The sequence below is a fragment of the Nelusetta ayraudi genome, unplaced genomic scaffold (assembly GCF_046127955.1).
Source record: "Nelusetta ayraudi isolate G7.1 ecotype Tasmania unplaced genomic scaffold, CSIRO-AGI_Nayr_v1 ptg000027l, whole genome shotgun sequence".
In the NCBI taxonomy this organism is placed as follows: Eukaryota; Metazoa; Chordata; class Actinopteri; order Tetraodontiformes; family Monacanthidae; genus Nelusetta; species Nelusetta ayraudi.
The window spans coordinates 62,230-88,299 of record NW_027466077.1 but is presented as its reverse complement, the minus strand read 5'-3'; the positions used below and the strand labels follow the sequence as shown (position 1 = coordinate 88,299).

General features: G+C 50.0%; 1 protein-coding gene across 4 annotated transcripts in view; it reads right to left on the bottom strand.

Annotated features, from left to right (window-relative positions):
• The window catches only part of usp6nl (USP6 N-terminal like), a 35,179-nt gene extending 10,865 nt beyond the window's left edge, over positions 1-24,314 (bottom strand). Inside the window, exons 1-2 of one of the 4 annotated variants that reach the window (XM_076029897.1) lie at positions 24,033-24,314; positions 18,966-19,066 (exon numbers count right to left, since the gene is read on the bottom strand). In XM_076029897.1, coding sequence (XP_075886012.1) covers positions 18,966-18,969 — 4 coding nt within the window. In that variant the 5' untranslated portion in view covers positions 18,970-19,066; positions 24,033-24,314. Of the gene's footprint in view, positions 1-8,399; positions 8,799-11,802; positions 12,156-18,965; positions 19,067-23,816; positions 24,004-24,032 lie in introns of those variants that run through there. The other 3 variants (XM_076029898.1, XM_076029896.1, XM_076029895.1) reach the window with 3 other exon arrangements.
• Positions 24,315-26,070: the final 1,756 nt, after the last annotated feature.

Sequence of the window (26,070 nt, the reverse complement as noted above, 5' to 3'; positions counted from 1 at the left end):
AACCAAACACCCTCCCCATTCAGCTGTCTGGTGGTTTTTATGGCAGGATGGTGAGGGCGCAGCTCGCAGCAGCAGGAAAACAAACGGAGCGAAGGAGTGACGAGTCAGTGAGCCGGGAGTTTAACCTCAGGAGGTCGCCGACTGGTTCCCATGGAGAAGGAATGCCGAAGGAATCGGACAGGAAGTGGGATTGAGCCTTTTATTGGCCGCCGCCTCCTCCCGGCGCGGGACTCTTTCACAGCAGCGTTAGTATTCCAGAGGGACCCGACTTCAGCCCAGCGCAGTCAGACGACTTTTCATTCCCCAAGAGAGAGGGAGGGAGAGAGAGAGAGAGAGAGAGAGAGAGAGAGAGAGAGAGAGAGAGATTCCTTCCTTCCGTGTTTCTATCTGCAGCTTAGGGCTCTGGATCTGGATCGGCTCGTTGGGTCTGCAGGGAATTTGCATTTGTTTTGAATAAACTTGAGTTCTCCCGCCAAGTCTTCCGGCGGAGGAGACAGTTGAGAATTTTTACGATGGAAATCTCCAAGCACGGTCTTAAAAAACAAAAAACAAAAAGCAAAACTCTGATCTGGAGAGTTTTCCTCTCTTCTGAAAAAAAGAGGGGGAGCGGCAGCAGCTACAGATTCAACACACAAGCAGACGAAACCAACCACTAAAACTCGTTTCTCACCGTCCTCCATTTCCCAAGCGTGTCCTTTATAATAAGACCCCCCCGCTCCACCGTGCGACTCCCAGCGTGCTGACCTTCCACCCCCGCCAGTCCCCGCCGGCGAGGCCCGATGTGGCTTCCAGCCAACTGTCGCCGACCCGCCGTGATGAAAATGTCTCCGCCGGTCACTGACCCCGCCCACCCTGGGAGAGCGGTCGGCGCGACCGACATGCAGCGGCCCTCCAGCCCTGCGGTGCTCGCGTTTGAAGCACTCAGCCAGCAGGGGTCCACAGTGAGCAGGGAGGCAAACTGCGAGAATGAAATCCCACGCTATTTTTCAGACCCCTGTCGTCGCCATTTGTGTTTCAATTTATTCCTACGTGTTGATAAATATCTCTCTCTCTCTCTCTCTCTCTCTCTCTCTCTCTCTCTCATTTTTATGCGAAAAAGCAGAAACGGAACAACAGCTTTAATTACAGCCTTCAGTGCCACAAGAAATAAACAAGTTGTACATTGGAAAAAGACGGCCGCAGTCTGTAAACGAGGCTTCGTCTCGTGCCGGTAGAGACTCTTTCCTCGCTATCGCAGCTGCTGTTAACGAGAAGCGAGGGAGACGGCCAACAAGCTGATTACAGCCTCTGCTCTCGAACGCTGCTCGATGAGACGCAGCAGCCTTGACAGTTCCAGCAGCAGCAGTAGCGGTGGACAAGAGCAGAAGAGACAATGTTGAATAGTTTTCAGCTGGTCAGAATATGACCGGACCAATCAGCGTTGCCGCATAAGCAAGGGGGCGGAGCCACAGCCAGAGTTCAGCGGTGATGGGAAACGGGGAAAGAAACGCGTGCGTCTCTTTTATGGCCTCTCAGTCCGGATGTACGCGTCAAATAATTCCCATTTATTTTGGCACGTTCCATGATATGTCTCACTTTGAAAAAAAACAAAAAAAGGAAAAGAAAAGCAAAGCTGTTGTAAAATTCTGTCTGGTTCCAGATCATTTTAGAAAGCAGCTGGTTCCTTCAGGGAAATAATGAGGAAGACAGTAAAGCGGCGTCGCCGCCTCTCAGAGTTGCTGCTGCAAAACTCTGCAACAGCAAACATGCAAAATAACCCACAGCAGCAAAAACACTTGGAAATAATTAATAACGCTGAGCGTGGCTCAGTGTGAGGAGAGGAGCCACAAGTGTCATGCTAATGAAGCTCAGCGTGCTCGAACACACACACACACACACACACACACACACACACACACGCACACACACACACACACACACACATGATGTCACCCACTTCACAACAAACAGGCAGTGACACACTCGCCGCCATTATGTGTCATTACAGCGCCTCCAAAACAATCATCAGTCTCTCGCCGTCCCGTCGCAGCGAGGCGCACGGCCGTGACACGCACGCACGCACGCACGCACGCACGCACGCACGCACGCACGCACGCACGCACGCACACTAAAATGCTCCAAACTTGACATCTACACAACCGTAAGAAACGTTTCCGTTGCGGCCTGGAGAACTGAGTCAAACAAATGCAAAAACGATCAGAAAACCTTTGTTGGAGGTCTGGACTAAATGTGATAAATATATAGTAAATAATATAAATAATAAATTTATAATAGTAAATATCATGCTAAAGTTAGCATGCTAACAGTTCTCACTGCCATGTGAAGCTAATTTGACAAGGCCTCATTCCACATCATCATCATCACCATCATCACTGACAAGTTAAAACAGCCATCCTGGGGTGTGACGTGACATTAGCAGTTAGCACATAGCATGCTACCGGGAAGTCCATACAGTCCAGTCAGGTGTTGGCTCTGCCCCTCTGGGACAGCCTCGTTTTTTTCTCAGTTCAACAAAGCATTACATTTTTTTTTTTTAGCAGAAGGTTTCAAACACAAGGCTAAACACCATGTCTTCTGGACATAGAGCCAGATTATTCTGGGGAGATAATCTATGAGTTGAGCAGCACCGCTGGAGACTGGGATGACAATGCAAAAGGTACAGATGCACTTTGTGCCGTCAAAACTGAGTCACTGCATCATGTTCCGCAAACTTTCTCCACCTTTCACCAGCAGGGCGGCGATGACGGGAACCCATTTTCACCTTCACACCGCTGTGCTTCAAAACCTCACAGCTTCCCACCTTGAACTGTGAAAAAAACAACAACAAAAACCCCCCCGACCGATCGCAGGAAGTCTGACGCCTTCTCACCAGAACGCGTTACACAAAAGCGCCCCACATCCACTTTCTTTCTTTCCTTTTTTTTTTTTTTTTATTTATTTTTTTACCTCTTTTCAAGGAATCCAGAGGCAGTGAGTCGCAGCGACCCGCAGCTTTGGTCCTCATCGATCCTGGTTGAGCCGCCAGCCGAGCCGGAGAAAGTTTCTCATCACATCATCGCGCACAGTCGCTGCCCACTCGCAACATTCTCCGCCCAAACCACCACAACAAGCCGCATTCAGAGCGGCGCTGCTTGCTCAGAGGCTCGCAGGCGGGACAGAGGCTGCAACTGTGTCCGGGGCGGCCGGCGAGACTGGAGAATGTCTCCGGAACAGAAGGAGAAAAAGAGAAAGAGAAAAAGGCCTCTGATGAGAGGAGAGTGGTCCATGATGACAGGGGGACAGGAGGAGACTGGACCACCCTGCTGAGGAGAACCAGCTCCGTCCTGGACTGGGCCGATACCTCCATCCAGGAGGTGGCGCCACAGACAGTTAGATAATGGCCAAGCTGACATCCATCGTGGAACAACACCGCCCACCCCCACCCCCAGGTAGTGACACACTGTGGAGAGCCTGAGCAACTACTTCCAGCACCGTCAGTACACAGAGGAGCACCTCCTGCAGGTCATTCCAGCTGTAAATAATCCAACTGTTCCCCTCTCCTCTGGTGTTCCTCAGGGCTCTGTCCTTGGTCCCATCCTGTTCATCATCTACCTCCTCCCTCTTGGTCATCTATTCCGAAAATATAACATCAATTTCCACTGTTATGCAGACGACACTCAGCTCTACCTTTTTTCTATGGATTCTTCTGTACGGTGACCTTGAGTGTCCTGAAAGGCACCTTTAAAAAAAAATGTATTCTTCTTCTTCTTATTATTATTATTATTATTATAAGTGGTAAATACCTTTTTTACCCAAAATATACCTTTTTTATTTTTTTATTTCCTTAGTTCTTTTCAACATTTTCAATTTTTTGCACTATAACATTGCTGTAATTATACAAATTTCCCCATTGTGGAATTAATAAAGGTGTTTTATTCTATTCTATTCTATTGTATTTTATTCTATGATGATCTCTTGATGAAAAGGGTGGTGGTGGTGGGATTGGAGGGGTTGGGGGGGCGGAGCCTCAATCTGTTGCCTCCGGAAGTTTGTGTTTGTCTGGAGACTGGACTCGGAACACACTCTGTACACAGAAGTTTACAGATGGGAAATGTGGGCGTGGCCACCGAGGTCCCTGGGGGACTGTTGGCGGCCAGGTTTCGGACGGCCAACGGCGGGATGAGAACCAACTCAAGGGACGAGGAGGAGAGACGACAGGAAGTGGAGCTAAACACAGGAAGGCGCTCAGCGTCTCCCGGGAGACGACCTTCCAACCCCCCCCTCCACACACACACACACACAACGCCCCTCCACTCTTTGTTGTTCCGAGGGATTTCTACAGCGACGCCTCTGTTTATTGACTTGAAGTACCTTGAAGTAGTTGAAGTACTTAAAGTCGTTGGGGTACGGCGATGGGGAAGGAATTAAGGAAGGGACGAAGCAGTGGCCTCACTTTCACACCTTCACTTTCGAGGTGTCAAAGTGAGAATCATCATCGACCGCAGAGCGAAAGTGAGACGACTCGCGCTTCCTCTTTGTCAACTTCCCCCTGGTTAACCACCGGAAGTCATCCACCCCCTCCCTCTCGACCCCCGACCACCACCACCACCACCACCACCCTGCACCTATAACAGGATCACAAAGCTGTGCAGCAGTAGCTGAGTTTCCATGACAGTTTTCCGCAAAAATAAGTGATATTTCGACAAAGCACAATTGCGATTTGCAGGTGTTCCCGTTGAATGGAGCGAAGCGCGTAATTGTGGTCAAACCTCGTCCTGCGAGACCCCACTGTGAGGAGGACGGAGGTACAAAACATTTTGCGATTAATCTGCATTTTCATTTTGCCTGCTGTTCCAAGAACGGTTGTTCTATTTTTCTCTTTGATTACTTGTAAAAAAATATTCTGTCTCCTCCTCCGTCCAAGCACCATTTTCACTCGAAGTGAACTGGTCATGTGACCCCCGTACGTCACGTCCGCTGACGTGTAAATGCGTGAAAGTGTTTCCATGACACTTTTGCGATCTACCTCCATATGGATACGTCTGAAAAACCACCCCATGAGAGCATCAAAACCTTTTAGCCATATTTTTTTAATTAAATAATTTTTTTTATTGTGATATTTATGGGATTCGTTCTTTATCTTTTTGAATAAATAACGTGATAATCACGATTGAGCCCTAAAAGAACTGAACACTGAAAGGGGGCAACAAAGGTGACGTTAAACTGAGCTGAGACTCAGGAAGGGAGGGGTGTCAGAGGGCGAGGGGGCGGGGGGGACAGGTGGAGCGCCGTCTGAGCACTGACAGCCAATTAGCAGCAGGACAGCGGCTCAGCGGGAAGCTTCAGTCGGCCCCCTGCTGGCCGCCGACCCTCGGTAACGAGCTTGTGTTCCGGAGCTCCAGACCGAGTGGCGGAGACGAGACGTCCACTTTTTCTTTTTTCTTCTCCGGTCATTTTTTTTTTTTAAATGTTCTGCTGCAGAGGTTTTTTTTGCTCCTCGTAGACGAAGGTTTCGAGGAGTCGGAGCCGCTGAATTTATGCAGAGAAATGCTGCCACGGCACGGCAACTATGCATCCAATAAGCCGTGAAGGTGGAGAAGTGACTGTTGCTGCGTGCTGCCAATGAAACCACAGCAGCAGCAGCAGCAGCAGCAGAAGAAGAAGAGGAAGAAGAAGCTGCAAAGTCCAGCTAAGTTCCTGCAGCATCTGCAACGTTTCCTCGTAAGAAGAAGAGCAAAGAACGCAAGGCTTTTTTTTTACCTTCTACCGCTGACTTCAGTCAGTCAGTTAGACTCCGCCCACCGAGTCGTCCTCCTGCACCAATGGGAAGCCGGGAGCTGCTGACAACCGGCTGCACTGAGTGAAAAGCGCAAATCGTTGCTGTACGTCGTCAAAAAGCGCCAGAAGTCTCGCGGGCGATTTTCTCTCTTTGAGTGTGTTGTGTGTGTGTGTGTGTGTATACAAGCAGATAACACACACATGCACGCACAAGCGCACACATACACACACACACGCACACATGAGTTTCCCATCAGCAGCTCTACTGAAACACCACAAAGCCTCTGCTTTGTGGTGTTTCCAGGTAAACAAACACAACAACAACAACAACACACACACACACACACACACTTGGTGACATCATTCAGCTGGTGGGAAAAGTAATATTTTCCACCTGTATGAAAACCCAACTCAATTCTGTCTTCATTTCATTCACGCAGACGTCGTCTTTCATGTGAATTTGCTCAGTTTTTGGAAACCTCCGCAGCAAAGTCGTCGATGCTCCAAACAGGGGGAAAAAAAAACTTTAAAAAAAACTTGCAATCTCCTTCCAGAAATGAGTGGAGGAAGAGAGAAATCCCCCGAGATGACAAACTGCCCGCTGCTGCTGCTTTTTCTTTCTACAAGGGTGAAAACAAAACCCAGAAAACCCTGCAGACAGTCGGGACGTTTCTGCTGCAGAAGGACGGACACAGCTGGAGGGCCGAGAGGTCAGAGGTCACGCATGTGACACTTGTCTCGCCCGGCGGCCTCGTGCTTCATCAGTGTTCTCCGACCAACGACTGACACACACACACACGCGCACGCGCGCACACACACACACACACACACACACACACACACACACACACACACACACACACACACACACACACACGCCCCAGGTCAGCGCTGTAATAGCTGTGTTGTTTAGGGACTCTGTGTATGTGTGTGTGTGTGTGTGTCTACAGCAGGACATGACACAACACAGTGACACCGAGAACACTGACATTAGCTGCTTCACGAACAATTTACGGCCACACAGAACAAAAAACAAAAATGACAACAAAACATTCAAGGATGCCAAGGACATGCACGCACACGCACGCACGCACGCACGCACGCACGCACGCACGCACGCACGCACGCACGCACGCACGCACGCGCAGCCTTCTGCACCGTTGGTTCTCTGTTCTTCCTCTACTGAGGAAACGTTGCCAGTTGTGCCGACAGACTGTTGACAAGCCGGCAGCAGCTACTTCCTCTTCTTTTTCTGTGCTTTCTGTGGGCGGAGCTTGCAGCAGTTGATCGCTGCACTGATTTGTGGTGTTTATATTTCCCCTCTTAACAGAGAAGCTTTTTATGTCAGGGACAGATCTGACGATGACAAAACCGACAAACAGCAGCAACAGGTGCAGAAGGCGGGCTGAGACCAGCAGGCTAACCCCAGCTACCTAACACCAGCTGGCTTACACCAGTGGGGCTAACATCACCGGGCTAACAACACTGGACTAACACCACAGGGCTTACACCAGTGGGCTAACACCACCAGGTTAACGCCACAGGGCAAACACCAGCTAACATCATTGGGCTAACACCAGTGGGCTAATACTACCAGGTTAACACTAGTGGGCTAACACTACCAGGTTAACACCAGTGGCCTAATACTACCAGGTTAACACTAGTGGGCTAACACTACCAGGTTAACGCCAGTGGCCTAATACTACCAGGTTAACACCAGCGGGCTAACACTACCAGGTTAACACCAGTGGCCTAATACTACCAGGTTAACACCAGTGGGCTAACACTACCAGGTTAACACCAGCGGGCTAACACTACCAGGTTAACACCAGTGGGCTAATACTACCAGGTTAACACTAGTGGGCTAACACTACCAGGTTAACACCAGTGGCCTAATACTACCAGGTTAACACTAGTGGGCTAACACTACCAGGTTAACACCAGTGGCCTAATACTACCAGGTTAACACCAGTGGGCTAACACTACCAGGTTAACACCAGCGGGCTAACACTACCAGGTTAACACCAGTGGCCTAATACTACCAGGTTAACACTAGTGGGCTAACACTACCAGGTTAACACCAGTGGGCTAATACTACCAGGTTAACACTAGTGGGCTAACACTACTAGGTTAACACCAGCGGACTAACACTACTAGGTTAACACCAGTGGGCTAATACTACCAGGTTAACACCAGCGGGCTAATACTACCAGGTTAACACCAGCGGGCTAACACTACCAGGTTAACACCAGCGGGCTAATACTAGCAGGTTAACACCAGCGGGCTAACACCACCAGGTTAACACCAGCGGGCTAACATCAGTGGGCTAACACTACCATGCTAACACCAGTGGGCTAACACTACCAGGTTAACACCAGTGGGCTAATACTACCAGGTTAACACTAGTGGGCTAACACTACCAGGTTAACACCAGCGGACTAACACTACTAGGTTAACACCAGTGGGCTAATACTACCAGGTTAACACCAGCGGGCTAACACCACCCGACTCGAGGCATCAACAGGAAGCTGATGGAGCTTCCACACAACAAAACAATTAATGGTGAGACAACTTCCCGTTTGTGTCCCAGTCACACACACACACAGACACAGACAAACAGACAGACTGACAGACAGACTGACCTGGGAGCCTGGCCCTGTGTCTGGAGGGCGACACCAGCTCCTTCACCCTCTGCAGCACCTGCATGTTCAGGGCGCTCAGCCCGTCCTCCTCGCTCCTCCAGCAGCCTCATCCCTCCCTCCGCTCCTCCTCCCGTCCTCCCTCCTCTCAGCACCGCCGGCCGAGGGATCCTCCTCTTCCTCTTCCTCCTCTTCCTCCGCCCTGGCTGCTGCTCATCCTCCTCTTCTTCTCCTCCTCGCACTCAAACTCTCAGACTTCCTCCTGGAACGAGTTTCCTCCTTCAGATCAGCAGCGAGACCCTCTGAGAGCTGCTGGACAGACTGGCCGAGGTGGCGGCGACTCCCTGCACCCTGGAGGTGCGTGTGTGTGTGTGTGTGTGTGTGTGTGTGTGTGTGTGTGTGTGTGTGTGTGTGTGTGTGTGTGTGTGTGTGTCTCTCTCTCACACACACACACACACAGACGCACGCTGATTATTCTGCAAACAGCAGCAGAGAAGAAGAGAGAAATCCTCTCGTCTGTCTCTGGCTCCTTGCAGACGCTGCACTGGGCTGATCTCCTACACCTCCTCCTCTTCCTCCTCTCCTCCTCCTCCACTCTTCCACCTCCTCTCCTCAGCGGCGCCTCCTGCAGTCCAGTTCAAGCTCGCTCTGCTCTGCTCTGCTCCGCTCCTCTCGTCTCCTCACATCATTTGAATTTGTATTACAGACCGCTCGCCCGCTCCCTCGCTCGCACTGACTCACTCACTCAACCAGTGCGCCTCCTCCCTCCACACCCCCTCCACCCCCCCCCACCCCTCATTATGTCGCCTCCCGTTTTTCCTTGTACATTCACCGCAAAGCCCGAGATGAATGCAGAGCGCCGAGTGACGATTGTACACCCCGGCAGCCTCGGCCACGCCCCTCACGTCACAGTATTTACTCCTGGTTTCATCATCATCATCATCATCATTATTATTATTATTCCTATTATGTTTTTGTTCAAGTTAGAAAAACTGACAGTGTTTATGACAAAAACAATAAGAATAATAAGTGAAGCTTCCAAAGCTACAAACTACATGGTTTGCAAAATAAATCTCAATGAGTCTTAGTTTAAGTCTTAATTTATTCATTTCATTTATTTTTACGTGAGTGATTTCAAAAATGACAAAATTTACAAAAAAAAAAAAATCTTCATTACAATTAAGATTTTCGAACAAAAACAAAATAATCTTTGAAGATGAAGAGGTCAAATATTTGGCACCCTGCAGTAAAAGGAATCTGGTGGTGGTGGTGGTGGGGGGGTAAAACCGCTGAACCCTCCTTCCACCTCGCCCTCACGTCCTTCCCTCCACTCAGACCCCAGCTGGATTTCCCAGCAGCCCCTGCTCTGAGTAATGTTCTCATGTTACGGCGAGGCGGGCGGAACGTCAAGTGACCTTGAGCGGCGGTGGCGGCGATGCTGCGAGGCTCGTGAAAACGCTGCACCATTAGTGTTGGCGGCTGGGTTGAACGGAGCAGAACCGTCTCTCACACACACACACACACACACACACACACACACACACACACACACACACACACACACACACACACACACACACACACACACACACACAAACGGACAACAACACATGCAGAGATGAACAGTCGGCTTCATTATCAACACGAAAAGCACCATTAAACATTTACCACCAGCCTTCGGACTGTTTGTGGATGCCACACACACACACACACACACACGCACACACACGCACACACACGCACCCTGGTGATGAAATGTTTCTGCAGCGAGTCGATCCTGCGGCTCACAGAGTCCAAAAGGTCCAATTACTGCATCACTGGAGCCTCTGTTGCTAGGCTGCAGACCTGCTGTTGCTAAGGCTGTGACCCCAGGCCAGCAGGGGGCAGTGCGGCCTCTCCCCTCAACATCCTGGCCGGCCAGGAGTCAGTTCGGCTCGGACTCTGGTGGATTCCCCAGCTCAGATTTAGGGGTGCTTGCGGTTTGGCTTCCCCAAGCATTGGTTTCTGTGTTGCTACCCGACTATTTACCTGCGTTTCACTGCTGTTTCATCTCGTCGTGCTGCCCTTTGAAAACCTGAAAGCTGCCTTGTTGCAGCTGTGCTACAGAAATAAAGTGGATTCGATTGGATTTTTAAAAAATCCTGAAAATATAAGGCCATTTAATTTCTTTTTCTGGCTACTAAACAAGCTGCTCTAAGTTATTACGGCTGTTCCTGCTGCTGCCTCTCCCTCCCTCCCCCCCGTCCGTCCCGATGTTGTGAACATGCCTGCGGCCGACAGAGTTTCCAGCTGCGTTCCGGGACGCTGCCCCGAGGCCTTCAGCGAGGTCGCTGGATGGAAGCTCAAATCCATCCACAACAGTTCTGGTTCCGGCTGCTCTGGAAGCCAACTGGAGCAGGGGGGGTGAGGGGGTGGGGGGGGTATGCAGGAGTGGGGCATGGGAGTGAGAAGAGAGTCTTCCACCCCGCAGAGAGAGCCGACGGAAGCCGTCGTTCTTTGTTTTTGCTCATCGACTCGGCAAACTGTCTGTACAACAAAAAACGCTGCTGCCTGTGTGTGTGTGTGTGTGTGTGTGTGTGATTGAATTAGACTCGCCGCTGATTGTTTGGCTCATTGATTAATGTTGCAGCCCTCGCAGACCTGCATCCAGTCAGACACAGTTCCGCTATTAATTCGCCGCTGGAGACGATCACATCAGCGCTGTTAGCTGACGTCTTCGTGCCGAAGTGGCCGCACCACTCTGGAGACTTTCACTCTAAAGTTCCAATTTCAAAAAGGGAAAAAAAACAAAAACAAAACTCTTGCACCCATTAAAGCTGGGAAAAATATTAGCACTGTAGCTGACAAAACACGCTGGCTTGAAATATTAAACCAGTATAAAAGTTTATCAAGGCATGCATGAATTTTCTATGGCCAGCAGGGCGCAGCACCTATAGTCATGGGCAAACTACGGCCGGTGTCCATACGCGGCCCGTTAAGCTTTTTAATGCAGCCGGATGGACTTGTAGAAATAATAATAATAATAAATTTATAAAATATCTGTATTTCATTCAGTTTTCAGTGTTTTAGGATGAGTTCTAATAAAGTGTGAAATACTGTGGGGCTTCAAAGGCACTGATTTTCATGGAACTTTGCTGTGGTTCATTTTCAATTGACATTAAAGCAGCATGTTTTCCATTATATATTTTGCTGGTTCGCCAAAACACTCCATCCACCTGGCACATTTTAGAACCCATTGTGGTCCCACCAGTCAAAAAGTCGGCCCACCAAACCAAACCCAGCACCGAACCAATCCCGCCCTACAGAACCGGTTGGAGATGATTTGGCCCAATCAACTCAAAGCCCTCGCCGGGTTAGCTGAAGCTAGCGGGTTAGTTTCAGCGTGGCTAGCCTGCGTCCTACTCACACGTCTGAGGGAAAGGCGGCAACATCATCCCGACGGAGGCATGCTTCAGTGGGACGTCCAGTCGTGGTGAGCTGAAGGGTCATATCCTCATGTTGCACAAGTCACACAAGAACATGACAACGACGACGACGACAACAACAACGACGACGACAACAAGCAGCAGAAGCCTGTCAAGCCGTGTGGCCGGCCGGAGCCTTCTCCACCACCACTAGCACACATTCCTGAGTCAGCGCTTTTTTTTTTTTTCCACCCAAAAGGTTATGCAGCCAGGAGGCTCCGCCCCCTCTTGGACTGGCTCCGCTTCCTGCCCACTTCCTGTCTGGCGCCGTGCCACTCGGAGAGAGGGAATGGGAACGGAGAGAGAGTGAGAGAGAAGGCGGTGGAACAACATTGCCGCTTCCTGTTAGCCTTGCCCTCCTGTGTCACTTCCTGTCTGAAGTGTGCAGCTCTGCCAGGGCTGGCCAATTGGACGGAGCTGCTCCGTTCCACTGGCACCTGCCGAGCTGCATTCACGTCACCGCCTACGGACTCCTGAACCACCGCTGACCCCCGAGTCTCCGCCCACAGTGGTTTAAGGGTCCAGGGTGTAAAATTTGGCTTAATTTAAGATTTTTGCATTAGTAAAACCTTAACACACAGCCCATAAATACATTAATAAACGTGTATACTCAGTAAAATAAAATTAATTTGGTTTTCCGACCCTTAGAACGGTTCTTTTATGTATATAGAAATATACATAGATCAATAAAGGGTCTTGTTTACCTGCCACCTTGCACCACCATATTTCTAAGGAAGTGTGGTGTCGGCAATCCAGGTCGCCCGACAACGCGGTTCGTAAATAGGGCGACTACTTCAAATAAACCAATGAAGAAAAGGGTGGACGAGGTATCCAGGTTTGGGTACGCAGGTCACTGTAGTTCACTGTCGAGCTCGGGAGAGGAACGATACAAAGTGAAAATCGTAGCATATAAGTGAAACCAAAATGTAACCACTTCCCGTCTCTGTTTCTTCTCAAAAGAAATTCAGAAGATTACACATTTCACCTTTAAGTCATCCAACCACCCCCCATCCGCAGACGCCGTCAACTCCACAAACAATACAATTTTGACTTGAGCCGTTTATAGAAAAAGAAAACACAACAAAAACTCTCCAGCAAACATTTTCCTTTCTTTGTGCGACTGCAGTCGACTTTAATTTGTTGCAGTTGTCGTCTGTTGTGGTTTTCTGCCGCTCCATAAAACACAAACTGGAGGTTTGTAAACACGGGTCAGTGAGTCGGTGAGTCACCGGCGGTGGCAGTGCGCTGCGGTGGGAGTCGAGCCGCAGCCGTAATGGGACGGCGGGAGTCGTTTAAGTCGGTCAAGTGTCGAATCGTGACCGACTTCCACCGTAAAACCCGCGGCCGTCTGCTCGCCCTGTTGTGTCACTCTGTGTTTTCTTCCTTGCGTAATTGCGCGGCATAAATAAAACAACTCTGACGCTGCGGCGTTGTGGCGCTTTCAGCTCGTGCACTCAAGACATTCGAACGTCTGATTTAAAACAAACCACAACCTCCAAATAAAACTGCCAGATCTCACGTCATGGTCCTTGGGTTTCTGGTGCGACGAGAACACAGAGGCACAAACTTTGGATTTAAAACCTGAGTTGAAGCTCAGCTCAGGTCTTAATCAGATTATTGCTGCCAAAATCAAACAGAGTTTCTCCCAAAGCACTCTGGGACATTGTGCTTTTCTTTTCAGGGCTACTTTTTTATTTAGATTTTTACTAAACTGTAAACACACCAACACATTTTCGCTGCACTGTTTCAACTTCAAAAAAGAAAAGTGTGAGTTGAGCTGAAGCCAACTAAATCAAAGTTCAGTCTATCAGGAAGCTGATTAAACCTTCCCGTCACGGTCGACAGCTCTCAGGCCTGGGTGACTCCGCCCACCACCATGTGACCTGCTGGTGTTTGTGTGTGTGTGTGCGTGGGTGTGTGTGTGTGCACCTGCCAGTACTACAAACAGCTGCTCAAGCAGCAGCAGGAGCTTTGATGGATGCGGCAGCCAAGTCATCCGCGACCTGCTGTGGGAGCGAGCGGATATTACCCACAATGCACCACACACACACTGGCCTGACCCGCTCCATTGATCTCGACCACACACACACACACACACACACACACACACACACACACACACACACACACACACACACACACACACACACACACACACAGTCGATCAGGTGTATCCCACTTGGTCGATAGGCCGTGCGTCGTTCATCAAGGGTTGACAGGCGTGCATACTTGTGTGTGTGTGTGTGTGTGTGTGTGTGTGTGTGTGTGTACTGAAGGATACACACAGTGGCGTCTGCGTGTCTAAAATTCCTGGAGGCTGATGAGGAACTCTTTTTTTCCTCCCCCGAGACGGCCGTCCCGCTAACGGACGAGTGGCAGTTCAAACACTTGGCCTGATTTCAGCCTCCGACCTAGTTTCAGTGTGTTTCAGTGTGTGTGTGTGCGTGTGTGTTTCTTTTGCTTGGCAGCCAAAGAGATGCAACAGGTCGACAAACAGGCAGAACGCACAATGTTCAGGGACACACTTCCTGTCAGGGCTGACAGCTGGCCCCGCCCACCTCACAAGCAGTTGACTATTTAAGGAGTGAAACACAGCTGAGACTGCTGAGTCACATGGTAACTTGGTAATAATAATATTAATACTACTACTACTACTAATAATGATAATAATAATAAAATTGCATCAGAGACCCAGAACTCGTGAAATAAATATTTTTATCACACCCAGCTGTGTGGCTCCGCCCCCACAGAACTCCATCCATCCAAGAGCAAACGGCCATGACTGAAGTTTCCAGAAGAAGAAGCCACATTCTGTGTGATTGCAGTTAAACCGTTTACTCTCCACGTTTGCGGTGACACTTTGCCCTTCGTCTGGAGGTCGCCTGCCCACTCGCCCGCCCGCCAACCCGCCACTAATGAAGGGTTCCAGCTCGTCCAATCAGATGACGCCTCTTGACTCTTGGTCTCCCGGCCTGAAATAAATCCCCTGCACACACTTACACACCGACTGCATTCCAAAAAACTATCTCCGTCTCCACGACGGCGCCACGTTTTGCAAAACGGAGGCGGCCGCCGTGACCTTTGACTGGAGAAAAAGACGGAAGAGGTCGCCCGCAAAAGTGGCGCTCGTCCTGGACATCTTCGCCGCGGCAGCTCCGGTTTTAGTGAGCTGACTGACACTCCGCCGACTGACTCACTAGCGGCTACACAACCCGATAAACTGTGACACACAACCCACTCGCACAAAACAGGAAGTGAGTCGAAAACTGATCGCAAAGCGAAGGTTCCTGCAGCAGCAAAGTCGAACGATTGGCAGCGTGACGCACAGGTGAGGATGTGCTCAGGTATGCGGCCCACCAGGTTGTGTGTGTGTGTGTGTGTGAGTGTAACATTGCATTAGTTGTGAAATCTCTGACTGAACGCCCGGAGGATCCATTTCCTCCAGCCGCCAGTGTTTACAGCCACGCGTGATCGTAATCCAGCACGACTTCCTTCCTGCGACTCCTCCCACTCAGCCCCACAACCTCCCCGATAACACACACACGCACGCGCGCGCGCACGCACACACGCACACACGCACACACAGAAACCACAAACGTGTCATCGAAGAATCACTCAGCACCGCCAGGAGGAAGAAAAAGCAGCGGAAGCGGCGCTGAAATAAATCCAGCGGCTTATTGCTATCGTTTGCGGCTACATAAAGACCATCGCTTCTGCCCCTCCCCCCCGCCTTTTCTTTCCACACCTAAGAGCCAAACTTCTCGCAGACTAAAGGTCAGTTTGGCTCAAAAAACAAACAAACCCCAAAACAAAACAAAAAACAAACAAACGAGGAATTAAAAGCAGCAACAAGCGTGAGCGTGAACTGGAGCCGCTTGGGTTGACATGAGTTTCCAGCACCGGAGCCTCGTTACTGTCCAGCACAACGGCCTCGGCAATGAAAGCACATCATGCATCCGGCGGTAAATGTGCAATAATGGTCTTGAACCTCGACCAAGCTCTAATGAAGCAGCAGCAGCAGCAGCAGCCTCGAAAAACCTGCCCGACCGGAGGACGGACACACACACACACACACACACACACACACACACACACACACACACACACACACACACACACACACACACACACTGCAGTCAGCCTCAGAGCCGTCCTGCCTCGACACGCGACATCGGTTTAACTGCGTGGCGACCGATGACGCTCAGGACATTTTATTCTGACACTGACAAAAAAAGAAAGAAAAAAAGACGTTTTCTTTAATCCAAATTATTACGACTTTCACACTGGGACAGAGGAAACTTTTGAAGGGGCAGCGCAAAGTTTCGAGGCTGCTGTTCCAAACACGGATGGAAACCCTGCAGGGTTTCAGAGGGTCCAAAAAGTCCAGTTTGGAGACACAACCTGGAGCTACAGGAGGTCAAATCAGGCATCAGCGGCAGACCAACAACACACAGTGTACGACAACTTGCATACAAACACGCAAAACACACACGGGGTCCGAGACACACTTCCAAGGTCCTGCATTCCTGCGAGTTCCACATGAGTGGAACGCAGCGTCACACCGTGAATTATCCGAGGGGTGTTGGGTGGGGGGGCTGCGGCCACTAAAACTATAGGGGCCCTTTGTGACATCACACGGCGCCGACTTCCTCGGGGTGTGCGGTTTCAGCGTCGCAGCGAATGGCGCTGATTGCAGGGTGGGGAGGGGGACCTTTAAACGTGCCGCTGCTATTCTGGCTTTCCCAACGCAACACCGGCAGCTATTTGGGACGCGGCCGCTCGCTGGGCTTCAGCAGACGGTTTCAGAGGGTTTTACCACCAGCTGGACTGAAGAAGAAGAAGAAGAAGAAGAAGAAGAAGAAGAAGAAGAAGAAGAAGATTTTTGAAAAATAACATTTATTTGCCGCTCTCATTTCCATTAATCAATCAAACTAAATAAATAAATTTCTTGTTGTTTTTTCACACAAGCACGTCACTAAAAAAGAATTCCCCCTCTGAAGAAGAAGAAGAAGAAGAAGAAGAAGAAGGAGAAGAAGAAGCTCCTTTAAACAACAGACGAGTCTATTAGTCGATCGCACGGCCTCGTTAAGACACTCGTTAGGGAGCGACACGACCCCACTGCCTGAGAGTGTGTGTGTGTGTGTGTGCGTGTGTGTGAGAGAGAGAGTCATTGGGGGATAATCAGGATGACGAGAGTTAATTGCAGATAAATAATGAAGAAACGCAGAGAAAAGGTTGTTTTTTTTCCCCCTTTTTGACGGCTGATTTGAGCTCAAAATTGTTTTTTCTCTCCTTTTTTCCCAGCAGGCAGATGATTGTTTTCAACTTCTCTTCTGATCGAGATCCTTCATGTTCATGAGCGCCGCGGTGGTGGTGGTGGTGGTGGTGGTGGGGGGGACCCAGAATAGAAACAGGAAGGACATCAATGAAAGACTGAATTATTAACAACCGAGCGGCTGAGCGACAGGAGACGGCAGGCAGTCGGGCAAACGCGATGAAACCGATAAGAGCCGGTCGGCCGTCGTTGGGCTGAGAAGATGAAGATCCTCCCGGAGCCGAGAGAGCAGCCCGGAGCCGAGAGAGCAGCTCGGAGGCGAGAGAGCAGCTCGGAGGTGAAGGAGCCGCGACGCTGTCGGAGTCTCAGGAGGCGGCTCGATCGCCGATCAAACTGACCGATGAGCGGCAGCGGCGGAACAGAACTGCTGCTCCGCCGCTGCTCATCAATCAAGCCCCCAACACCCCCCCTTCTGCACTTTCATCACTGCCAATCAATCCATCCATCAGTCACATGACCCACACACACACACACACACACACACACACACACACACACACACACACACACACACACACACACACACACACACACACACACACACACCTGCACAGAGAATCAGGTCTCTCAGCAGGATCCAATCTCATATGATTTCATGACGTCACTCAGTTTCCATTCCACTGTATCCCTCTGTCTGAGAGAGACTCCGCCCACTGGACTCTGAGGGGTCGGACCCCCCCCCCAAACCAAAAACCTTCCACCCCACTCCCTCCATGGCAAACACACACGTGCACAGTCTGAGTCGCACGCTGAGCCGACATGTGAGGCCGTCTCGCACAATGCAGCTGATGGAGTGCACATCCTGCTCCAGTAGCTCTCCCATGATGCTTTGCAACGTGATTGATGGGCGATAAGGTGCAGCAGCAGCAGCAGCAGCAGCAGCAGCAGCAGCAGCAGCAGGAAATGTCTCCTCGTTCCTCCTCAGACCAGAATCTGAAGGCGACTCAAACACACTCGACCTTCTCTATGAGACTCTGGGTCAGGCATGGGCAAATTATGGCCCAGGGGCCATATGAGGCCCGCTAATCTTTCTATTTCCGGCCCGCCGAAATTAAAGAAATGATACCGATAGTGAGCAAGTCGTAAAACAGCTGTATTTCCTCCATGTTTTCGGTGTTTTCCGAGTCATTTCAATAAAGAGCTGAACGCCGTGCGGCTTCAAAGACGCTGATTTCGTTGCAACTTTGCGTTGGTTCATTTTCAATTTAACATTGAACCACGTGTTTTCTACACATCCCATAGTACATTACTATGGGATATGGGGCGACTGTGGCTCAGGAGGTAGAGCGGGTTGTCCAATGACTGAAAGGTCGGCGGTTCAAATCCGTCATAGTCTGCCGTTGTGTCCTTGGGCAAGACACTGAACCCTAAATTGCTCCCAATGGGGAGCAATGGGCAGCACCTTGCATGGCAGCAGCCACCCATTGGTGCGTGAATGTGTGAGTGAATGGGCGAATGAGAGGCCAATGTAAAGTGCTTTGGGGTGCTGTGACGGTGCTGCAGTCCATCCACCATTATTTCCTCTTATGAGGTCGGCTCACCACAACACATCCATCTGCTGCTGCTGCGCCGGCACCTCGGTCACATTTTACACTGTGGCCCCCGGCTGCTGAATTCACCTCCAGTCGCAGCGAAAGCAAACTGAATCAGAAAGACCTGCAGCGGCTTCAGGGCGACGCGGACCAGCGACAGAAAAACAACAACAACAACAACGAGGACAACGACACAAACAGCACGCAGAAAAAAAAAAGAGAAAAGGGTGGGACTTACTCATGGTGGGATTGTGGGGGAGGGGGCGAGGCCCGGGGTGGGCGGGGCTTCGGACAGGTGAGGTTATTCTCCGCAGGGCGTTTCCTCGAGGCACTCATGACCTGAGGAGGGAAAACACGCGCACACACACACATGCACACACACACACATGCACACACACAAAAACACACACACCTGTGTCAATTCAGGCAAAGTGTAAATGTACAGAAGCATTACTTATTAAAACTCTGCAGGTTGAAGGGATGCAAAATATTTGACTTTGTCACAGTCAAACAGTGTGAAAATTCATGCGAGGCAGCTCCTGAAGATGTACATTTACTGCGAGCACACACACACACACACACACACACACACACACACACACACACACACACACACACACACACACACTGAGGATGTTAACGGGCAGCTTCCCATCCTGTGTGTGCGTGCGTGTTTACAAAGGCCGACAGGAACCTCCAATCCGGCGGCCCGCTGCCTCTAAATCACTGTAATCTGACGGGACTTTGCAGTAATGATGGTAATTTGATCCCTCTGCAGGAGGAGGGTGTGTGTGTGTGTGTGTGTGTGTGTGTGAGTGTGTGTGTGTGAGGGGGTGATGCACATGACGTAGAAATCACTCCCCCCCGCCACCCCCCACGGTGCTTTGCACCTGACAGCCGCAGATGCTGCTGCAGCAGGAGGAAGTGACATCCTGCACGGGTCAGCAGAATAAAATAAAATAAAAAAAAACCTGCGGCAGCGAGCTAGCTGGCTGGCTGGCTAGCGGCGCTAGCAAGCAGTGTGGGAGGAGGGAGGGAGGGAGGGAGGGAGAGCTGGTGGCGAGGAGAATCTGTGTCAGAAATCAAGGCCGGTGACTGACACCTCACGCCTTTTTCTTCCTTTTTTTTAGCTCAAATGTTGAGCAGCAGAAAGTCGCTGCGTTTCCGTGACGGTTTTTCGTGATTTGCAGGTGTTTCCATTGAACGGTGCGAAGCGTACATCGCGTCCGCTGACGTGTAAATGCAAAAAAAAAAAAAAAAAAGTGTTTACATGACACTTTTGCGATTTGCCTCTACGTGGACACATCTGAAAAACCACCTCATGAGAGCGTCAAAACTTTTCAGCCATATTTGAGAGGTTTTTCAAAGTTTCCATGAACAGTTTTTTATTGCCATATTTAGGTTTTGCGCAATTCCCAGGGGTAGCGGAAACGCAGCTCGTCTCTCTCAGGAACACACACACACACACACACACACACACACACACACACACACACACACACACACACACACACACACACACACACACACACACACACACACACACAGAGAGACACACAGCTGACTTGTGTCGAGTGTGTGATGACGCTGGAGTGTGGAAAAGCCCAGGAAAAGCCCTATTAGAGTGGATTAGATCCACCATATGTTCACCTCGGCCTCAGACCTGCAGAGCTGCTCCTTCACTGCCACGGAGAGGCCGCAGGAGAAACACACAACCACACACACACACACACACACACACACACACAGTGATGACACGGGGCAGCAATTTTTACACCACAGGTGCCATTTTTAGAGCGACTAAAATAAACCCGGAGTTAAAAAGAAAGGACACACACCTGGTGAAGTCGGGCTCGGGCGTCGCTACGCTACTCGCTCGCTGTGTGACTGAACCTGTCTCTGTAAGATTTTAGCTTTATATTTCATTCAGAATTTAAAAAAGAAAGAAGAAGAAATCCGTTTTTTTTGTTCAATCGGAAACAAAAATCCTTTCATGAAGCTCGAGGGAAAAAAAAAACGAGCAGAAAAAACCCAAAGCAAGACATTTAGTGTGCAGCGGCGATGAAGGAAGGGCGTGCAGCTGAGGCGGCGTGCAGCTGAGGCGGCGTGCTGCAGAGTAACCACGGAACCTCAGTGCGGTCGGAACGCCGGCGCTCCGACAACGAGCAGATTCAGCAGGAACAACTTTCTTGGAACGGAGTGGCCGAAAAAGAAAACAAACAAAAAAAAGAAGAGACGCCTTCGCTGTAAACTGCTGCAGCCACACGGCGCTGAGGATGCTGGACATGATGATGTTAGCGGTCAGCCCACAAACACACACACACACACACACACACACACACACACACACACACACACACACACACACACACACACACACACACACACACACACAAAAAGACACACAACGCATCTGCCACCAGACTGTGTGTCGCTGTGCTGGAGCCAACTGGGATCAGTGACCAGTGCCAGGGCCAAGACCTGGACGAGTGTGTGTGTGTGTGTGTGTGTGTGTGTGTGTGTGTGTGTGTGTGTGTGTGTGTGGGGGCTGAATTCCGTTGCTCTGAACTGAAGTCTGTATCCGCAAATTCTGCGGCCTTTCGGGCGCCTTTTTTTTTGCACTGAAACTTTATTTATAAAGCTGCCAAAGACGCCAAAACTATTTATTATTATTATCAATAACAACATTAACGACTACCATGGTCAACAATGTGCAGCGCGGTCAATCTGACCACAACCGCACGACATTTCCTCGTTACATTTTCTTGAAGCTCCGCCCACCATTGCCGCTCGCCACAGGACGGCCAGTAAAGTCTAGCGTCCCCCCCACCCCCCACCCCATGTCCACCAATGGGAAGCCTGGCGCTGTTACCAACTGGCTCCACTGGCAGCGAAGGAATCCAACATGGACAACCAATTTCCAATCATTCTCATTTCCAGTATGACGGACGGACGGACGGACGGACGGTCGATGGTTCAATCAGCTGTCAGGGTTTTTTGTTTTTTTTCTCTCTCGAGGGTCCTTCCCTTTTGTCCCCGACAGATTGAGGAAACTGTTCGCTGCGAAGCCCCTGCAGTGTTCACTTTTTAAGCACAACTTCCCTCTTGTCTCCATAGCTCCACTTTACAGCGGCACTGTTGTGCTTTATTCTCCCTCTCTCTATACAGGAAAGTTGTGTCTACGCGGCTCTTTTATCTGCGTTTTGCATCGGTGGCGAGGGCCAGAAGAGAGAGAGAAGAAAAAAAAAGGGGCTGATCTCAGTTTAGCCACTCAGCAGCAGCAGCAGCAGCAGCAGCAGCAGCAGCTGCAGCGACGGTGCTGCTGCTCAGTCAGTAGAACAGCTGATGAAGCGAACAGCCCGACCGTGAGCCGACGGCGGATCAGGGACGTTTCAGCCTTCACTCGTGTGAATAACTAACAAACCAACAAGCTTTCAGTTTGTTTCTTATTAATTTCTTTGTGCTTCTCTGGCCGTGATGATGCAGCTCCGCTTACTCCTGCAGGTGCAGGTGCAGCCCTGTGAGACGGCACCCAGGGCCTCGGGCCCCCGACTGTTCCCAGAGTGCAAAGCCCCGGGTGAAGCTAAGCCGCATTATCCTGCAGCAGGATGGGAAGGATTGACAGAGTCGCAGCAGAGGGAGGCAGGGAGGGGGGCGGGGGGAATCCCATCACATTAAAATACATGAGTGAGTGGCCCGCAAGAGTTTCACAATAAAAACCATGCACTTGTGTGGAAGAAAATCAGTGTGTTGGTGCAGTTTGGCTGCATTAAAGTAGTTTTGTTATTAATGATTAATGTCTTGAAAAGCTGATTGGCGAGACAACCAAATTACGAAACAAACAAACAAAAAACTTCCAACAGTATTCTGGTAAGGTGATTCAGTCCAAAGTGCTGATAAAACAGAGTGATGACATTATCAGACTTTTAAGTGACGGGAACGCTTTTTTTTTTTTACTCTATAAACTCTTGATAAGCACTGTGTTCCGAGTTGGTTCATGGCCTCTCAGGCATTGATACATTCACCGAGGCGAAGACAAGGGACTTACTTTTTAACGCTTTTATTTTGATAATGATTAACAGAACGTCCGTCCGTCCCCCCCCCCCCCCCCGTCCCCCACACACACACACCTTTGCCATAAAGGTAACCCAACATTTCCCCCGAGCAGGAAATGACGAGCGACGTTTACTCTCAAACGGAAAACAACAAAACAAAAACTACCCCGCACCCTGAACAACCCGACGTTTGGTCGCACTTTATTTCCCTCCTGTTTTGCAACGTAAACATTCCAACATTCAGGCGGCTCAACGCGTGTGAGTGACGGGCGGCCGCGGCCAATCAGGATCGCCGCAGCCCACCGATACAGCCAATGGGGGGGCTCTGATTGGTGCTCCGGTAGCATTGATCCCGTTGCGGGAGGCAGCCCAAGGGGGTTCGGCCTCGTCAAGTTGGATGCAATTGCCCGAAACAAGACCGGATGCACACAAGTTCGGATTTCAAAATAAATTACGTTACACAGGCTTTTCTCACAGCGACGCTTTGACAATGCCATTTGTTTTGACATCTTAAATCAAAGTACTTCTCGGTAAATGTTTATATACTTAATTTTAAATGAACCACGCAGAGACACTCAGTCAGATGCTACGAACTACTGTCTACTGACAGCGTTAGCATCCTGGTTAGCAACAGCGTCAATCCCTACACCGGCGGGAGTTGTTGTGACACAACACTTAACGTGACAAGACACACACGCACACGCACACGCACACACACATATCTGAACATATTACATGACCAAAGCGGCGTCACCGTCAAATCGGGTACCAATAGCCTTCCATTCGGACCAGGTGTAGATGCAGGTGCGGATACTTGGCAAAAAAAAAATTAGCTCGAAACTCTTTTATTTTTAGATTTTACTTTGAAGGCAGAGACCGGAAGTCGGCTCGCTCCACCACGGCGGCCTGACGGCGGTGGGTTTGGCTAGGTGGGTAGGCCTCGGTGAATACAGATAAGCATAAAGTTTAACGACGATTCAACACATAAAACAATGTTCCCACAGCGATAAATACAACGCGATTAAAAACCCAACCGGGTGACGGGCAGGGTCCCGGGCCAGCCCTACCGCCCGGCTCCCCCGTCACGCCAAGAGGCTGCCGTTGATGGGCTGCCGTCATTCAGCCACGCCACGAACGCCGAAGCTGACAGATGCGTTTCAGGTGCTCGACAAGTTCCGAGCGGCGGCACCGGAGCCGAACCGGAGCCGCCCGGTGGACCGGGGCGATGTGGCTGGGTGGGCGGAGCTCACCTTAGTCTCCAAAGCACGGTTCACATCGCCGCGGGTAGTTGTCCGGACGCACCGGGGCAGAGAGCGTCCATGGTCCCGTACCAGGAAGTCCGGCGCACTCGTCGCCAACTCTCCGTGTGGGGAGGCAGGATCGCAGCCAGGTGGCGAAGCGCCGCCCGCCGGCGGCTGTGACCTCAGCGACGGCAGGATGCCGACACATCCGCCACGCAGCGAGGGATTATTTCCCCCGTCCGCTGGTAAACTCAAGTGAAATCTCAATCAAACATGAGGTTGTGTGTGTGTGGTTTTTCCTTCTCTATATTTTAGTTTATTGTTCCTGTGTTAAATGTTTTAAAACCATAAACTAAAAGGTATAATTTAAAAACAACCAACCAACCAACCAACAAACAAACAAATCGTAATCGTAACTAGGCTATCATTTTTTTTTTATCATTTTAAAAATGTATTCGAGAAAACTGAGTTTATTTTGAAATCCGTACTAAGATTGTACTTACTTAAATAAATAGTTAAGAACCCATCTCAATATACTGAATATCAACCTATATTACACATATTAACTTTCATGTCGATGCTTTTAGCCACATCATTTATATTATTATTTGAGTGTCATTATATCGCCCTAAACGTTCTCTATTTAATTAAAGAAGAAGAGGGGAGAGAGAGAGAGAGAGAGAAAAAAAAAAGCTCATGTCAATTATTCGTTGAAAATGAGCAAGAATAAGTATGAGTGACAACACGGGTTTATCTTATATTTATGTAATTCTGGAACCAATATCAAAACTGTTTGTTGCACGTTGACATGTTGAAAAAGTTGGTTCATTAATAAATACGCATGGAGCCAACAACATAGAATGTAGCTGTTGTCTCTTATGTTGATGTTGCGTTCATGTTACGTTTTGCCTCTTCTGCTTTCAAATACCACCGCAACTGATCAAACCGAGTGACTCATCACTCAACTCACCAGAACAGGATTGTGAGGGAGCGATCGGCGAACCAAACTCCAATGAATCTTTGTTCCAATACTGACATCTGCAGGTCAAAAATGGAACTACAACAACAGACGTTCCATTTCGTTCCAAATCCTTCCAACGCTTTCAATTCTCTACGAATCGTTTGAACTCTTCCTTTTCAGCTGAGCTGAGCTGAGGGAAATCAAGCTCCGATCAGCCTCGGGCACAATAAGCACTTGGTTAGCTTAGCAGAACAAATAAAACGGCGGTTTGGGTGGGGAAACAAAACCGTTTTGTTTTGTGTTGTTTTGACTGTGTGAAATGTGAAAATCCTCAGAAGGATTTCTTCCCCTTTCCCCCCCCCCTCCCCGACAGAGCGTGAAACCACAGTGCGGTTTTCCCTCCGCTGCACAACAATCTGCCTCTGTAAAAGTGGCTGCAGGTTTCCTCTGCAGCCCCAAAGCAAGACAGCTGCTGGCGGAAGTAGCTCGGCGCTCTGCTGCTCGGTGAAGCCGAGCTCGGCGCTGAGCTGCCGGCAAGCCGAGGGGCGCCGCGGGGGCCCAAAACACACAGTTGGGAGTGCATAGCGAGAGCCAGTATTTACATGAGAGAGCGCTGCGGTGCTTGCAGAGAGAGTGGAAGCGCTCAGCACCCCCTGGCAGACGCTGCTGTTGTTTGCGAAGGGATGCTCAAAGTATGAATGTCCAGCAGTACAGGACCCCCAAAACCCAAACGTCTACACCTCTCCGTATCCGATACGGGCACGAGAACTTTTACACATTTGGTTCTCTGGTTCTATCTATATTGTTTTTTTTTTTTAAATCTATTTTTCAACAGGCTTCTCATTGGGTGACCCCTTCTTTAAAGCAACGGCAAAGAGCCTCTACTGCCCACTTGTGGATGGCTGCCGTGTTGGTCATCAACCTCTCTGCTTCATGTCGAAGGCTATAGATTACGTTTTGTTCCAGACGCATAGAGTGCAGTCGCATGGACCCGCAAATCATCGGGTTCAAGATAGGCAAGTTGACCACGTCCCGTCAAAATTTCATTTGGATTCCAGCGAAGAGCCCATTTGAGACACGTTCGCC